Genomic DNA, 18,124 nt, shown 5'->3' on the forward strand with positions numbered 1-18,124 from the left:
ATGAACTATGAATAAGTCCTCTTGTATGCATTTTTTTTTTTTTTTTTTTTTCAATGTGAAAAGTGGAATCGCAGGAAGCTTATATATTACATTCTTTTCTTCCTACCCCTTCCCCATCATGTATATAATTTTTTTTTTTTAAAAGTGTTCATGTAAACAATCCTGGCCACCACCACCACCACCACCACCACCACCACCACCACCACCACCACCCCCACCACCCCCTCTCTATAACCTTTCTTTGTGATTTTGTTAAGGAAAAAANNACCACCACCACCACCACCCCCTCTCTATAACTTTTCTTTGTGAATTTGTTAAGGGAAAAAAAAAAAAAAAAAAAAAAACCTGAACTCGTTCTTAATTTGCATGCGGAAAGGCACACATGTGTGTGAGCTTGAAAATGTATTACATTCACGTGTTTCTCGTGTGTGTTTCCACCTACAATTTTGTCATTAATTTCGTTTTATTCTATTTTATGCTATTTTGGTCTATTTTGTTCTATTTTTTTTTTTTTTTTTTTTTTTCCTTCCTTTTCATCTTTTCTTTCTCGAACACGATTTTATAAATCAACACGAATCAAACAATAAATGTGTTACTGTCATGCCATGTGCTAATGCTTAATTCTTTTCATTCATTGTGGACGAATCTTTATGTGTGTTTCCAGATTAGGTGATCTTCCTTATCCTAAAAAGTATGCACACGTTAATAGTTAAAAGAAAGCAGTGGGTGGTAGGTAGAGGTGAGCCTGAATTTTTTTTTTTTTTTTTTTTTTTTCCATATTTCCTTGAGTGCTATCTTACGGTAGCCATATAAAATATGAATAGAGAGACAATAATTTTCTTGAACAATTTTTTTTACAATAATGAAAATGTCAAATGGGATGAATATAAGCACGTTATGCATTTTCATGCAAGTGGGAGAAACCAAAATTGAGAATTTATTTTATTTTTTTTTTTATGTGTGTAAAAACATGAATATGTGAAAATTGAAGTTATATTTGATGTCATTTGGTTGTAACACCTTTGTGTAAAAAGGGATATTTTCCTTGAAGTTCATCGATTTTTTTTTGGGAAAAATGTGAAAATTGTTTGGGTAGCGGTGCAGATTAATTTCTCCAAATGGAGATAATGCTAGGTATATGTTTGTGTCTTAGGTCTTTTTTTTTTTTTTTTTTTTTTTTTTTTTTTTTCGCACTAGCAGTATTATATGTATACACAATAAGAGGAAAAGAAGTAAATGAGACTTATGTAAATGGAAAGATTCCAAGAAGATCCAGAACTTGTGTAGAAATTGTCAGATATTCCCGACAATTTATTAGTATGTTTTGTTGATCCTCTGTTTTGAGCATATTGTTTGTTGCGCATAAAATTATTTATATTTTCTCTGTTATTTTGTGAAATTTGCTCACCATAATCAGACTTGTCCTCATCAGCATTGTCAGCATCGTCGGCATTATCAGCATCGTTAGCATTATCAGCATCGTTAGCATTATCAGCATTATTAGCATTACCAGCATCATCAGATTTATCAGATTTATCATCATTATTGGGACCCTCTTTGAAGTTCTTCGGGAGTGCAATAACCTTGCGTGAGTGAATAACGTCAGATGATATTTTTTCAGTTGTGATAACAAAATCAACTTGGTTAAAGGAATCTATACCTTCAGCGTTCTTGGTGTTGCATACACATTTAAAGTAAAGGTATTTTATATTTTTATTTTCCAGAATGGTGTTAAAATTTTTGAAAACGACAAAACGAGTTTCACTTATGTATAAATCATTCATATGTGAAAATTTCTTCTTTGTGTATTTGTATAGAAAAGGTACTTTGTTTGGAAATACAGAATGAATATGAAAGTTTTTATTTGAATGATCAACCAAAGTTAAAGTACACGGAGGTGTTGTAATTTGAATATGAGTTTCACATATCATTCCTATGTAGTTAGTTTCATTAAATTCATTCATGATAAATTTTACATTTTCTTGATAATGTTTAAAATATTTATAATGAATATCAAATATGGACGAGAAATTTATACCCAATACTTTTTTCAACGGATTTAGATTTTTCTGTAGTCTTAAATATGCATATTTTATTGTGCCATTTTGTTTATTTGTAAATGGAATTTTTGCTGTCCTTACACTTGGTATAATTGCAGGTATAAATATGGAAACCTCATTTTCTTTAAAATGAATTAATTCGTTAATACTTGATGTACTGAGTAAATTATGGAGAGGAATATGTATCCCACCATATATTACTAATGATGCACGTAATAATTCTTTGTCTACAGTCCAGTTATTTTCATCAAAATGTATAATTATATTACTCTTTTCTTGAATAAAAAAATCACATAAATCATTTGAAGAAATGTTACATTCGTACTCTTTATATTGTTCTTCTAAATTCAAAAAAATTTGTAATTTCTCTTTTTTACTTTCATCTTTAAGAATACAAGAACTTTCCTTTACTTTTGTATGGCTTGTTATATATCGATAGAACAAAAATGTAAAGATGGTTATTTTTTCTTCTTCTACTTCTTCTTGTTCTAGGTAATACAATGTTGTTTTGTCATTATTATACATTTCGTTTGACACAAAACATGAGGATTCCTCAATTGTGAAGTGGTTTGGAACTACTATGTTGAAACTTATCTCATCTTCGTTTGCAAAATTTTTCTCTGCCTGCATTATCTCTATGTTGCACTGCTTGTTCAGAAATGTGTTCGTCACGTACAGGCTCCCTCCTGAGCGAAACTCGCATCCATATTCCTTCATTCGCAGGTTCTGCGTGGGGTGAAAGTGGTGTTAGAAGTTGGCACTAGAATTGGACACAGAAGTTGGCATTAGAAGTTGGCATTAGAAGTTGGCATACACTTTAGGGTATAATCGAGACTGGCATAATATCACATGCATGATCAGTATTCGAATCCCAGGATGCAATGTGTGCAATCGTGTGATCATAGGCAACCCCTTTTGTTCTTCTGTCACATTCCCTTTGGCATATGCATTCTGATGGAGACTTACCTCAAAAATGCGATAAAATTGGGGTCCCAAGGAGGAATGGGGATTCGTCTCCCTCTGGTAAGTGACAACTAATGAGGTTCCCTTATGAATGAGAGAGACATGAGAACAAGAAGAATCTGAAATTATTTGAGTTATTTCATTGTTAATACTTGTTGAGTTGAAAGACCAACTTATATAACATTTATCATTCATCTGATAAACAATGGTTTGAAACATACGGTTTCTCAAAATAGATTTATATTTAAATTGATTTCCTTCTTTGAATGGGTTGTTCATAACATCACATGTGTATTCTTGTTCACCCATTTTTGTGCATTTAAATTCATAATAATTGTTCTCATTGATATCATCATACATGTTGACATATATATATTCATGTTTCAATTTTACATACATCCTATATTGCACCATTGGTATTTTGACCTTTAATATAAGTTCTATTGAATTTGCATCCTTCATTGTCAATCCATAATCGAAAGAATATGAACAGAGTATGTTATTATGTCTATTCAATCCACATACAAGTATAGATTTTTTATTTTTAAAAAGATATGTAATTTGAGAAATTGTATTTGCCTTGATAAATATTTCATAATTTAAACCTATCTTGTCAACTTGTGTTGGTGATTCAATGTAATTATTGAATACTGTCATTCTTATCTTTGTATCATATGTATATATAAGTATCAGTTTTTCTTCTATATAATCATCTATAAATGAAAACATGGTGATTTTCTGTTTTGTAATTAATACCTCTTTTGGAATTCCCCACTTTTCATCCGAATTGAATGTTCTCAGCATTAATCCATAGGACGAAGAATCTCCTTCTCCAACGAAGAAGCAGAAGTATAAAGGATTTCTTTTCAACAAATTTATGAATCCACTGTGTTCACATCTATATGAATAATCCATAAATAGTTCTCCTTCTTCTTTTAAGGAAGGCTCGAATTTATCTAAATGTCTTCCACCTCCAAGTAGAGCATGACTCCATAGTGCAAACAACAGTATGCCACATGTGAGTAACTTCATTGGGCTTTTGTTTGTCTCATTCGGTGGGGTGTCACACTTATTACTATTTTTTCTGACCGTGTGCAGATGAAAAAAAAAAAAAAAAGTTTATAACTCAGATTCAAGCATAGCACAGAGGGTGAACTATCGAAGTATGGAAAATGCCAAAGTGAAGAAAAAGGTTCTGTGGACTGTTCGTCTAACAAGAGAAAAAGGGGAAGAAGAGGAGAGTAATTAATAAAAAAAAAAAAAAAAAAAAAAAAAAAAACAGATACGAACCCGGGCTGATGCAGACTCAAAATGAATCAAGTACTGTTTCAAAGAAGACCTGAAAAAGAGCCCCCACTAGTGTATACAAATATGTTAGCAAAATTATTTTATTTCTCATTTTTTCATGATGTATTTATTTGTATTTCTCTTTCGAATGTTCCTTCTGTGTTATAAGTTAACACATAATGGGAGAAGTAACGTCTTGAGGGGGTTCTTTTTTTTTTTTTTCTTCTCTTTCTTTTTTTACACCTGTGTTTTTCATTTGCAGCAAAATTTATGCTGGTTTAGAAATTGGAAATAAGCAAAATAGGTAAATACATTCGTTCATATCTGTATAGATGTGTATGTGTATATATATGAGCACTTATGTACAGATTTAATCGCTCTGTTATATTGAGTGGAGAGTGATGGATGAAAGTGTGAACAAGCACAACTCTCCACGTACTAGCATGTAGACCAAGAGTTTGTAAAAAAAAAAAAAAAACATGTGTAAATATCAGCACAGTATGACTTTTTTTTTTATTTTTTTTATTTTTTTTTTTAACTATGTTCGAATTGTTCTGTTATGTTCCACTTTTTGTTCACACATTTGTTCATGCACTTGTTCATATACTTTTCCATATATTTGTCCATTTATTTTTATTATTTATTTATTTATTTATTTTTTTTCTTTTGAATGGAGAGCTTACACGGCATGCATGCATAATTAGTTTTTTTTTTTTTTTTTTTTTTTTTCTGGGACAAGGAACATGCATTTTTGTGCTTATTTATCAGTTCATTCTTTTACACCTCGATTTCAAGCCCCTATTTTAAGGCTCTATTTCACGCATTTATTTGTTCTCCAGGGATCTCATTCGGTTCACATGAAAGAAAGAAATGTAGAAAAAAACAAATACAAGACGATGTTGCATTTTTTGCGTATGTCCTTAATTGTCTTTATTTTATTTTTTTTTTTTACGTCTGAAAATGGAAACAGTTACCATACGAATGACAAGTTTTTATTTTTGTTGTTTTCAACATAACCAGTTGGTTGGTCTCATCAGAGAATTTTTTTTTTTTTTTTTTTTTTTTCTTTTTCTGTCTTTAGTAATATTTCATGAACATTTATTTATGCATAGGATTGGACGCATTCTTATGAGCATATTATTCTACAAGTTTTTTTTTCTTATTCATTTTGTCTTTATTTATTTTGACATTCCTATTTCTTAAGTTTTATAAAATCCGACATGTATAAGCAGTTCTGTTGTTCGCGGTCAAATCGTTCCATTATAAATATAAAAAGGTGCAACTTGTAGAAATGGAAAAATATATCATACTTCTCAAAGAAGAATAGTAGGATATGTATATATGTGTACTTTTCTGGATTTTAGACAAACTTTATATGTGGCTTTTTTTCCTATAAGTGACACATCTCCAGGAGACCGAAGATGGAGGAACATTAAAATGGATTACTTCTTGGGGTGCTGGGGAATGGTTAGACAAACGTGCGACTTTTCTTTTCCCTTTCGTTTGTTTTTCGTTGACGCTTGTGTCTTCGACTTTGGCCTCAACTTGGATCGCAACTTTTGTGCATATTTTTGTGCATATTTTTGTTCATATTTTTGTGCATATTTTTGTTCATATTTTTGTGCATATTTTTGTGCATATTTTTGTTCATATTTTTGTTCATATTTTTGTGCATATTTTTGTGCATATTTTTGTTCATATTTTTGTGCATATTTTTGTTCATATTTTTGTGCATATTTTTGTTCATATTTTTGTGCATATTTTTGTTCATATTTTTATGGATATTTTTGTTCATATTTTTGTGCATATTTTTGTTCATATTTTTGTTCATATTTTTGTGCATATTTTTGTTCATATTTTTATGGATATTTTTGTTCATATTTTTATGGATATTTTGTTTTTTGTGTGTTTCCTCTTTCACGCCCCCCCACCTGCACCCCTCTTCTTTCACACACAGTTGAAGAAATATTCACACGGGTGTTCTAGAGTGAACTTATTCGCATGCAGACACTCGTAGATCCAGTTGTTCAAAGAGAATGTTTAACCTCTGTCAATTTACAAAATGGTGGAGCACGGACAGAACTCTTTTTATTCTTAGGATAGGTTGTGCAATTGTTGTTCAAAATTCAAGGACTTTTCTTTCGTTCATTCATTCATTCATTCATTCATTCGTTCGTTTTTTTTTTTTTTTTTTTTTTTTTTTTTTCACTTTCCACATAAAAAACATTCAGCATGGGTTAAGAAAATTGTGGCACGTTTATGGGCACATCGCATGAACAGCTTTTATGTTCCTTTATAATCACACTGATTTTCAAAAAAATGAACGAAGCAACGTGTGTATAAAATAAAAGGAAAATATAATTTTCCTTTATCAACATAATGAGAGATCAAATTGCAAATGGAGAACTTGTATGCACTTTGCAAAAGAAAAATTAAGAGTACCAAAGAAAAAAAAAAAAAAAAAAAAAAAAAAAAAGAATGTAAAACGAGGCCAAAGAGAGGAATGAGGTGAGGAACACCTAAATGGGAACGCCATGAAATGACGTGAAAATTTTCGACAATTTTTCGACAATTTTTCGACAATTTTTCGACAATTTTTATGGCAATTATGCCAAGTTTATGCATATGAGGTAGAACTTATATTTTGTAGGCTCAGGCTTGGTGCCATATAAACTCGGTGGAGATAGATTTTCGAGTGTGCTTATTTTTACGTGCCTTCCCTGTTTTCGCGACTTTTCCCCCTCCCCGCCTTGTTGGATACATGCATACCCTCTCCTTGTACATTCACTAACTTGAATATGCATGTGTATATACATTTGTATATGTATATTTTTTATTTTTGTTTACCTTTTTGAACAAATAAAAGAAGAACGGAACTTCCCCCGAGCTATAGCTAAGGGGGAACACACAACACATATCCCAAGTCACTGTCGAATATTTTTTTTGCAAAAAATTGGTACAGATGTATTAGCCACGAGCATGCCTTAACTGCAAGTACGTAATAAAAAAACATTAGCTGCAAGAAAAGAACTTTTTGAAATCCTGCATGGGAGAAAGGCCTTATATTCTTATGCATACATATATATGTATCCCTTTTGAACTTTTAGTCTGGAGATAACCCCTAAATAACCATTTTTGCAACTCTCCAAGTGTTAATAAAAAAACAGCAACCGCGAGGAAGAGCCTACTCCAGCGATAACTAGAGCAAAAAAAAAAAAAAAAAAAAAAAAAAAAAAAAGAATATATATATATATATGTATATAAAATAAAAGAAATGCATAAAACATCAGTGCATATTTGAGTGCATACTTGTACACACTCCATAACGCAAAAGTACACGTTTCCCCTTTTTATTTTTTATAAGCCCATTGTAAATCATCACAACCGAGTAAAAAGTGTGAAGAGCATGCACACCAACTCTTCCCCCTCAACCTTCATACCTCCTCTGTTTTCTTGTCATTGAAGACGTGTCACGCAAGTGTGAAGAGAAGAATCACCTTTCGTGTTGCAAATACTCCTATGTGAGGGATACATACATAAATATATAAATACATACACACTTGCGTTGTGTTTATATATATATATATATATAAGCCATTTTTTAAGCAAGCGAGAAAAAGTAGAAAGTCGAAATAAATGGCAGGATTAAGCGCGGGGTATGATTTATCAGTTTCTACATTTTCTCCAGATGGGAGGCTATACCAAGTGGAGTATATTTACAAATCAATCAATAATAACAATACAGCATTAAGCTTAGAGTGTCGAGATGGTATAATAACTTGTTGCATTAATTCCAATCTTCAGAAAAATAAAATGATTAAGAAGAATAGTTATAACAGAATATATCATATCAATAACAACATTATCATAACATATGCAGGGTTGGATGGAGATGCAAGGAACATAATTGACCGTGCTAAAAGCGAAGCCAACAATTATTTTCTCAATTTCCACACCAATATCCCTCTTCATATATTAGCAAATAGAATATCTCTGTATATACATGCGTATACCTTGTATTGGCACCTGCGTCCATTTGCATCGTCCATTATATTAGCGTCCTTTGATGAAAACGAGAAAGGTATCTCTAGACACGTGCACGTACTCCCCCATTAGTACTTACTACTCATGAGTTTGCTTTTTTGTCACATCACCACTAGACTGTGCCCATCTACATTCATATTTATTTTTGCCCCTTCATATGTTGTTGTTGCTGCTTCTGCCATTGCTTCTGCCATTGCTTCTGCCATTGCTACTGCCATTGCTACTGCCATTGTTGTCTCATTTTACCCTCTCCTTCGCGGGACATGTACAGGTGAAATTTACTGTGTCGAACCGAACGGAGCATGTTACAAATATTCAGGAGTGGTAATTGGGAAGAATAAAGAAATGTTTAAAACAGAAATCGAAAAGAAGAATTACAAAGACATAGATGTGAAGGAAGCGCTAGTTGATATTTACAAGTTCATTTTGACAAGCGATGATCATATGAATAAGGACAATTTGCCCTATTTAGTTAATTTCTCATGGATTTGCAAAGATTCCTCTTATGAATTCCAGAATATAGATTCAGATATTTTAAACAATGCCATGCATGTGGCTGTGGATTATATGGAACAGTTGAATCATTAAAACATAGCGTTGCCCTGAGCAAAACATACACACGCTTGTACGTTTGTATGTATGCACGTACGTTTGTATGTATGAACGTACGTTTGCATGTGTGTATAAATGCCACTATATATATGTATTTTTATACATACACACGTATCAGTATACAGAACCAAAGTTGCATCCTTCAGACTAGTGTATAGTAATGGCTGCCGTTCATCACCTCCTCCTCCCCTCCCCCCCTCTCCCATATGTATGCAACCAACGTCTATTTTTTTTTTTTTTACATGCAGAACTTTTCCACCATTTTTGAATATTTAACACCCATATATCGTACACCCATATATCGTACACCCCTACATCTGTATGCCCATACACATCCATATACACACGAACACATGGAACCTTTAACAGCGTGTTAAGTTTGGGCCATGCAAGTATATGGACGAGACTTCCCATCGAATAGCAATTATTAACATGCTCATAAGGAAAAAGAAAAAAAAAAAAAAAAAAAAAAACACACGCAAAAACACACGCAAAAACACGTATGCATATGCTGAGGGAATTTTAACTGAAATGAGGGAGACGTGGTACGTATTCATTCCCCACTAGTGACATGACAGAGCAATTCAAGCATAAAGAATGAAAAAAAAAATTTCTCTCAAAAGCTGTTATTATTATTCATTCGTGTTGAAAGATATGTTATATAAGGGAGGAAAATTGGGAAGAGGCGGGCTTGAAAAAAAAAAAAAAAAAAAAAAAAAGAAAGAAAGAAAGAACAACACAACACACAAGGAGGACAATACATATGGACGATTTTCTTCTTACTTCTAATGCAGTATAAATAGAAAAAGGTAAATTGATACTTTGATCGAAATGTTGAAGATTTGTTCATCTTACAATATATGTTCTCTACACTATTTGATTTAAGGGTAGACGAGAAAAACCAAACTTTTAGTGTGTTCAGGTATCCCATTTCCTCTAATATATGTTTAAAATTTTTTTGGTTATTTCTTCTTCACGGGGGGTGTCTGATTTTTTTTTTTTTTTTTTTTTTTTTACACTTGTATAAAACAAGGGAGAAAAAGGAAAATGTTGTTGCGCGTAACCTTTGTCGTGTTGTGGCTAGCTCACGCTTATTCATTCATTCATTCATTCATTTTATTTTAATTTTTATTTTATATTTTTTCCACGTTTTACACCTTTGTTGATCATTGTGACCCCACGGCATTTTCCACTTTTTTTTTCTCATAACATTTGCTGCACAATTTGTTCGTTATATTTTTTTTTTTTTCCCTACCTTATCAATCCGGTGTTGTTAATCCTGCTCTGTGAACAGGGAAACGCATCAGAGCAAACATTATATATTTACATGCCTTTCTACACTGAATTTTGCATCACTTTTTCTCCTTAACAAGTGTTAATAAAGTTCCACTTATTGAGTGCAGTTAAAAAAAAAAAAAAAAACTGAATCAATTTAAATACATAAAAGAATGCAAAAAAGAAGAAGAAGAAGAAGAAAAAGAAAAAAAAGCTACAAACAAAACTGCAACAAAGCTGTGAAAAGAAAAATTTGAAAAAATGTGCCAAACCCTTTGCAACCGCGTGAATGAAGCTGTTCGTCACAAGGATGGAAGAAAAAAAGAAAAAAAAAAAAAAAAAAAAAAAAAAAAAAAAAGTGGTGTTCGTTTCTGAAATGTAAAACTACAGAGATATGATGTTTATTTTTGTTTATCCTATATCTTCAATAAGATTTGCAAAAAGTTATTTTATTTATTTATTTATTTATTTATTTTTTTTTTTTTTTTTTTGCTACGGGGATGCCAACTCATATGATAAAACGATGCGATGCCCTCCTTTAGTCCAATCACTTCTTCACCATTTTGGAGGAAGGAGAAAAATAACCTGACTGGTCAGAATTTTTTTTTTTTTTTTTTTTTTTTTTCTCTCTGTGACTGCCCTATGCACATCCTTTTCTTTTGTATAGGAAAAATAGCTGAGTGAAAAGGAAAATTGTGTTTTTTTTTTTTTTTGTTTTTACATTAGTGACGAGGATTTAGCGTGATTTTTTTTAATTCCTTTTCAGTGTCCTCATTTGTGAATGGTGTTGTGGGTGGGGGGAGATTATCCGAGTGTGGATAAATGAAACTTATTACTGCTGACACTGAGGAAAATAGAAAGTAGGTATTGAAGGAAAAACCTGTTACATACATATATATATATATATATATATACACAAATACATGTATGCAGAATTAGGAACGAGGGTCTTAAAAAACTTAAGGCACAAACGAAGCTTGCTGTGTGCGCATGGCGATAACAAGTAGAGGGAAGGAAAGGGAAATTTCGAAACAATGCAATTTTCATTTCTGTAAAAGATTTTTTAACAAATTTGAAGAGGACAGAAACAATATATTTCCCTACCAATCTCCAACTCCCAAATCATAGGCTTGCTTTTATGTTAAACCAACAATACCTCCTTCCCACCATATACTACTGTACTCCACTTTACCCTCCCCCTTTTTTTTTTTTTTTTTTTTTTTTTCAAATAATCTTCCATCACAATGAACATTATTGATGAGTACGATCTTGATATGTATAAGAACACTGTCATGTCCAATAACTGCAAAGATGAAGACATTTGGTGTATATTTAATATGTCCAGTTTTATGAACACCTTATGTTTCCTTATATTTTTTATTATATTTTTATGGGGACTATCGATAATATCAAGATACTACACTTCTTACAATATTATGAAATATTTGAGGGACAGAAAGGTAAGAATATAAAAATTGAGCGTCAATTTTTCTCCCCCTTTTTTTTTTTTCTTTAGCCTATGCTTAATTTGATATGGTGTGCCAACACCAGAGCCTAGTAAAAGGGGGTACACCCCGCTGTATTGCCATTCTGCACCGCCAATCTGCACCGCCATTCTGCACCGCCATTCTGCACCGCCATTCTGCACCGCCATTCTGCACCGCCATTCTGCACCGCCAATCTGCACCGCCATTCTGCACCGCCATTCTGCACCGCCAATCTGCACCGCCATTCTGCACCGCCACACCGTTTGTTTCCTCCCTCCCCTTGCGCAGGCCATATACATGCAGAACATGTCGAGGTACATCAACGAAATTAAGATGCTGTGCAGAAGTCACGTGAACGACATTATTCGAATAAAAAAAAAAATCACGCCCAAGAATGTAGAAAAAATAAACCTGAACATAACGATTAACGATAATATTCAATTATTCAAAAGTTACTTGAGTTCGAGTGCTAATGATATGAATAATTATTTCAAGTATACAATTACATTTACCTTTTCAACAAATAATTGTGTTTACGTGACTCTTTACTGGGGTGTCCTGCTTAATGAAATAAATCATGTGATTCATGAGAAGATAGAAGCAGGTAAGAAATGTACGAATGGGAAAAATACTGTCATATGTATAGATAATTTTAAAAATTTTTTTAAAGAGGGATTTAGTAAAACATTACAGTCGAAGCCATCGTCTTCTGATGCAATGGCATATTTGCTTGATAATGAAAAAAATAATATTTACAATACTACAGAAGAAGAGGAACATGGGGTTGGGGGAGGAGGAGGAGAAGGAAGAAGTGGACACACAATTAGAGGTGATGAAAATTACGATCCTCATCATAAGTATCGCCCTGGTCTTAGCCACGATCATAATAAGGATTATCAGAATTTTCAGAATTATCATAACCATTCGTCATTATCAGCTCCCATTTATAATAACACATTTATTAATTTCAATTCATGTTTCTATAAAACCTCAAGCTCGTTCTTCAGTACCGGGGAAAATATTACATACACAATGCCTCATGATGAAAATTTCTGTGTTACAGATATTCTAAACCAAATTGAAATTGAAAAGAATACCTATCTAGATGAAGTGAAAGAAAAATTAAAAAAAGATAAACTTGATGAAAATAATCCTTTAGATGAAAAAATTCTAAATAATTATATGACAGAAGAACAAATCAGAATTCCACTCGTAATTGTTATAAACAGCGTTCCTTCCCCACCAGGATCTCCCTCCATGTTGAATTCTACACCTTTTGTGGGAATTGGAAAAACAGTAAAAGATAATGGGAAAAAAGCCAAATACTGTAACAATGAAAATATATCAGAAGTAGTTCTAGTCGACTTTAAAAAAATGAAGGACAAATATAAACCTTTTATAATTAAAGATATCTGTGTGATGAGTGAAAATGGTTCAACAACAACTGCCATGCTTCATAAAAGTAAAAAGAAAAACCAATCCTTCCAATTTGTGGACATTCTAGATATCTATGGACATGAAGAGCACGATAAGGAATGTCTCATTTGCATGACGTCTTACAAAGACACCTTACTCATGCCATGTAGACACTCTTCCTTTTGTTACGATTGTATGAAATCTCTCAGACAGGAAAAATGCCCTATCTGCAGGTGTCTATTCAACTCTTTTATTAAGTTCCCCTTGAGGAATATGGACAGGGCATCCGAGATGCCATAGAAATCCACCAGCGGGTGATGCAACCATGCTCGATGGAGATACAAAACGGGGAGGAGGAGTGCACGATGGGATTCATGAGAAGGAGGAGTGCACGATGGGATTCATGAGAAGGAGGAGTGCACGATGGGATTCATGAGAAGAAGAAGTGCACAGTATGCCGAATGAGCAGAAGAGGAAAAAAAAAAAAATAAGCAAAAGCAAAAGCAAAAACATAAGCAAAAGAAAAAGAAAAAACATAAGCAAAAACAAAAACCAATTGCCTGCAAAAAACCATTTTCCCATGCATAGCATAATATTGCACCTGGCGTGAATTTTTTTTTTTTTTTTTTTTTTTTTCGTTTTAAGGGTGATACTTTTTTTCAATTTTTTTTTTTTTTTGACAACACTTTGTTGTCGCTCACTTTTCATCATCTCGTATATATTCCTCATTTGTCTTGAATGCTAACTTTTGAAGTGCCTTTTTTTATTCTTTTACATATTTTTATGTATTTTTTTTTTTTTTTTTTTTTTTTTTTTTTGTTTTCTTGCTTGTTTGTTTGATTGTTTGTGAATATCATGGGCAAGCTAGCGGAGAGAATAGCCTGATGACCCCATAATATACTAACCCACGAACTCCACTTTTCATTTACCTCATTTGAAGCCTGCCAAACTTGAAGATTGCTTACCTCCACTTTAACCTCATTTGATCTCGTCCTCACCACGCTTTTTGCAGTGCTGCATGCAGTTGTTTGTACTCCTTAAAATTCAGTGTTCCCATTTGTATCCTTCAAATGGTGTATATAAATGTATATATATATATAAATGTATATATATATATAAATGTATATATATATATATATATGTGTGCTTATTTATGGGGGGCGGGTGTGTGCATATATAGGAGTTCGTCCCATCTCCCCCTCCTTTTTTTAATTCCTCTTTATGTCATTGTTTGTTTTCATGCGGATTATACACGTCATTTTTTTTAATTCCTCAAAATGTTTACACACATGAATGGGAAAAAGAAAAAAAAAAAAAAACACGTGCATATAAATGTGCATGGATTTAAGTTTTTAAAAAATTAGAATAGAGATAAAAATGTAGTGTGCAAAAAAAAAAAAAAAAAAAAAAAAAAAAAAAGGGGGGAATGTGCGTGCATGATTTCTTTTCTTCGCACTAGTGTATATCCCCATTTTCATTTCTCTCGATTTGGTCTTTTTTTCATCTGAGCTGTATGTATATATATATATATCATCTCCTATTTGTGGATTTTTTTTTTTTTTTTTCCAAAGGCATTTTTCCAAAACAAAAACAAATCTAAACTTGGCACACCCATTTATGTTTCCACATTTTTTCTATCTTCCATGTGGTATACAACATACAACCTTTTTCCATTTGTTTCATCGAACTGTTCAACTTGAAAATTAGTGAATAACCCCACCTCTCTTTCTCTCTTTCTTTCTCTCTCTCCATGCTTAAAAGAAAAATCCGAGAACCTTACCTCCAGTGTGTTTTCTTCTTGCCTCTTCGTGATCCATAATTCCGTAAGGTGTGGTTAAAATCAAATGACCAAAAAGTCTACTGGGAAGGATGTTTGTAATAATTTTTTCAATTTCTTCCAGTTTCACGTCGTACCTGTGTTGGGAATGAAGATTGTGAATTTTGAAGCAGAAAAACGTGACAGAAGGGGTGAACCAACTGGTGGGGGAAAAAAGGTAGCTCATCAAGTGCAAATTCCAGTGCTTCACACGTGTAATTATTTATGTATGACATGTATTCATACAAGCATGGTATGCATGACCAGGGGTGCGAGCTCGCTGAGTCTGTTTTCCCCCAGCTGGCCGGGCACACAGGGCAGCTGCTGTTGCTGCTGCCTTCTCACGTTACCTTGGGGATATGACTGCACATTTGTTTATTCTTCCTAACAAATTCACGACAATTTTTCCGGATCTGTGATCATCTACTATTTCAAAATTTCCTATGTATCCCTTCTTCTGCATGTACTGTAAGAACTTAATTACCACTTTGGATGAAGGTCGAATCAAGACCTGTCGCCTACCTCTTTTCTCTGCATTGTTAATTGTTTTTAAGCAATCTGCCAATACGCTCATTCGAACCATCTGATCGGGAGAGGGGGAAAAATAAACATATACACGTGTATACATGTATATATATATGTACGTGTATATATATATATATATATATATATATATGTATGTATGTGTATGCGTGCTTGTATATATATCTCCCTTTTCTTTCAATTCTTACCCTGTAACCACGTTAAAGCGCTTGAAATTTGGTGTGAAGGAAAAATAAAATAAAGTGCCGGATTGCAAACGGGGGATTTTGCTTCAAAACAAGGCTGTCACTTTTATTTGCTTATTTGTTATTTCTTTTTTTTTTTTTTTTTTTTTTTTTGCTATTTTTTTTGTTTTTTTTTTTTTTTTTTTTTTTTTTTTTTTTTTTTTTTTTTTTTTTTTTTTTTTTTTTTTTTTTTTTTTTTTTTTTTTTTTTTTTTTTTTTTTTTTTTTTTTTTTTTTTTTTTTTTTTTTTTTTTTTTTTTTTTTTTTTTTTTTTTTTTTTTTTTTTTGTTTGCTAATTTTTTTATTTATTTTTTCTCTAAAGATAGGTGGAACCACAAATCAGCAATGTTGCTTATAAAAAAAAAAAAAAGGAAAAAAAAAATGAACCTGTTTGAAAACGTGGAACAAATTAGGATGGCATAAAAGAAAGTTTAGAAATTTTAAGAAAGCTTGGTAAAATTGTAAGTGCGTTTAATAAGCATATAAGTTGAAAAATGAAAGGAAAAAAAAAGTTTTCATACTTAAATTGGGTGCACATGCTCCCGGAATAATGAATGGATGGTGGTAGGTATGATATTATTTTCTTTTTTTATTGGTACTTTTTTTTCTGTTTTCTTTTTAAACGTTCGTTGAATGTGTTTTCCTCTTATTATTTTTTCATTTTTTTCTCAGTTTTTTCTCTACAAATTCATATAATATGGCCTCGTGAGAGGATACATATTTTTTACTTGTACTCATGTGTAGATATATATATATGTATACATACATTTATGAATACATGTATATGCAGTTCCCCCTTTAGGATCTTTTTTTTTTTTTTTTTTTTTTTTGTCGAAACTTGTGTCGCGGTATGATATATATATATATATATATATATGCATTTACCCTATCACGACCAACCCCACCGCCTTTCAGTTTTTATATTTCTTCCTTTTTTTTTTTTTTTTTTCTTCACTTTTTCCTCCCTTAATTTCGTGCTTTTTCGCATCATTGCACAAGTTTTGACAAAAAAAAGAAAAAAAAAAAAAAAGAGGGAAAAATTATAAAATAAAACTTTGTGAAGAATATTTTTAAAAGCACTAAGGGGAGGGTGGATGACCAATATGCCAACAATACGGGTATAAGATTTTTTGCGCAAAATATATGTTTCTGATTTTGATATAATTCTGTGTAAAATCATTAACACTACTATGGGAACAAATTCACATAAAAAGCACACATTATATTGTAATATATTCCACAATTTGGTACATATATCCACCATACGCATGAATAGTGTTATATATATGTATATATATATATATATGTATACATGAGAAATGTGCATACAGTGGAACGTCTGTAAAATGTAACCTTTCGAATGAATAGCACGTGTGCCATGATTTCGGGAAAAAGAAAAGTTTGCGATGAAAATGTGGAGTGAGAAAATACATCGGACGCATGTAAAACACATTAGCAACCCTCCCATGATGTATTTTTCACTACCCTGCTAGCACATGTGACTTACATAAGTTATTACAACAAATACATTGAACAGAACGTGAAGAATGAATATTTTATTGGTTATATATATATATATATATATATATATATATATATATATATATATATATATATATATATACCATGTTATAGGTAAAATGGGTATGTAAAAGTTAGCTACCAACATGCCATACCTTTTACCTACTACCAACATGCCATTCCTTGGATCCTCTTTTTCCATATGTAAGATCCAGGATCCAAAACTGCTAGCAAGTGGGATATGTGTTCTTTATTTTTTTTTTTTTTTCAGCAGAAGGATATCATCATCGTTATGTAATTATTGATTTCACTCTGCTTGCGTCCCACCTCTAAGAATTCATTTACAGGTGCATGTACATATCCATACACTTTGCCAACTCCACAGTTTTATCAATTATTAACGCAGACCTGCTTGTCCATATATTCATATATATACACATGTACATGCATAAGTACGTGTGTATGTCCTTATTTAAACGCATGTATGGCAGATAATATTTAAAAAGTTATTTAATTATGTAAATTTTTAAAACAAAAAAGAGGAAAAAAAAAAAAAAAAAGAGAAACTGGTTGATTGAGGGTTAAACTTTGAACTGCTATCAGAACAAATTTCGGGTCAAAAAAAAAAAAAAAAAAATAAAATAACATCTAAATGTATATGCATGCAGGATGAGACATATGTTTTGATAAACTAATATGGACAAAAATGTTCACCCCAAAGAGGTAGAGTCAATAGAATCGGTAGAGTTAGCAGGATGAATTTCCACTTCCCAATGTGAATGTATAATGCATGTATGTATATATATACAATTGCTTCATCATGTGAGGACCCTTCGATGAGTTAAAATTGGGAGGTACTTTTTTTTTCTTTTAAAAT

General features: G+C 32.1%; 4 protein-coding genes across 4 annotated transcripts; 2 read left to right on the forward strand and 2 right to left on the reverse strand.

Annotated features, from left to right (window-relative positions):
- Nucleotides 1-1,202: 1,202 nt before the first annotated feature.
- Nucleotides 1,203-4,055, reverse strand: PGO_082180 (6-cysteine protein; the record flags this gene model as incomplete). The annotated part of the gene is made up of 2 exons (XM_028687440.1): nucleotides 1,203-2,786; nucleotides 3,027-4,055. The coding sequence occupies 2 exons, from the start codon at nucleotides 4,053-4,055 to the stop codon at nucleotides 1,203-1,205; spliced, it is 2,613 nt and encodes an 870-aa protein (XP_028543241.1).
- Nucleotides 4,056-7,946: 3,891 nt separating this feature from the next.
- PGO_082190 (proteasome subunit alpha type-3) lies at nucleotides 7,947-8,942 on the forward strand (the record flags this gene model as incomplete). Its single annotated transcript, XM_028687441.1, has 2 exons — nucleotides 7,947-8,391; nucleotides 8,626-8,942. 2 exons carry the CDS (start codon nucleotides 7,947-7,949, stop codon nucleotides 8,940-8,942), a joined length of 762 nt encoding a protein of 253 aa, XP_028543242.1.
- A 2,543-nt stretch (nucleotides 8,943-11,485) lies between these two features.
- On the forward strand, nucleotides 11,486-13,444 carry PGO_082200 (E3 ubiquitin-protein ligase; the record flags this gene model as incomplete). The annotated part of the gene is made up of 2 exons (XM_028687442.1): nucleotides 11,486-11,701; nucleotides 12,017-13,444. 2 exons carry the CDS (start codon nucleotides 11,486-11,488, stop codon nucleotides 13,442-13,444), a joined length of 1,644 nt encoding a protein of 547 aa, XP_028543243.1.
- Nucleotides 13,445-14,898: 1,454 nt separating this feature from the next.
- On the reverse strand, nucleotides 14,899-15,543 carry PGO_082210 (40S ribosomal protein S15Aa; the record flags this gene model as incomplete). Its single annotated transcript, XM_028687443.1, has 2 exons — nucleotides 14,899-15,058; nucleotides 15,311-15,543. The coding sequence occupies 2 exons, from the start codon at nucleotides 15,541-15,543 to the stop codon at nucleotides 14,899-14,901; spliced, it is 393 nt and encodes a 130-aa protein (XP_028543244.1).
- Between the last annotated feature and the right edge of the window lie 2,581 nt (nucleotides 15,544-18,124).

This window comes from Plasmodium gonderi (genome assembly GCF_002157705.1).
Source record: "Plasmodium gonderi DNA, contig: Chr08, whole genome shotgun sequence".
NCBI classification, from domain to species: domain Eukaryota; phylum Apicomplexa; class Aconoidasida; order Haemosporida; family Plasmodiidae; genus Plasmodium; species Plasmodium gonderi.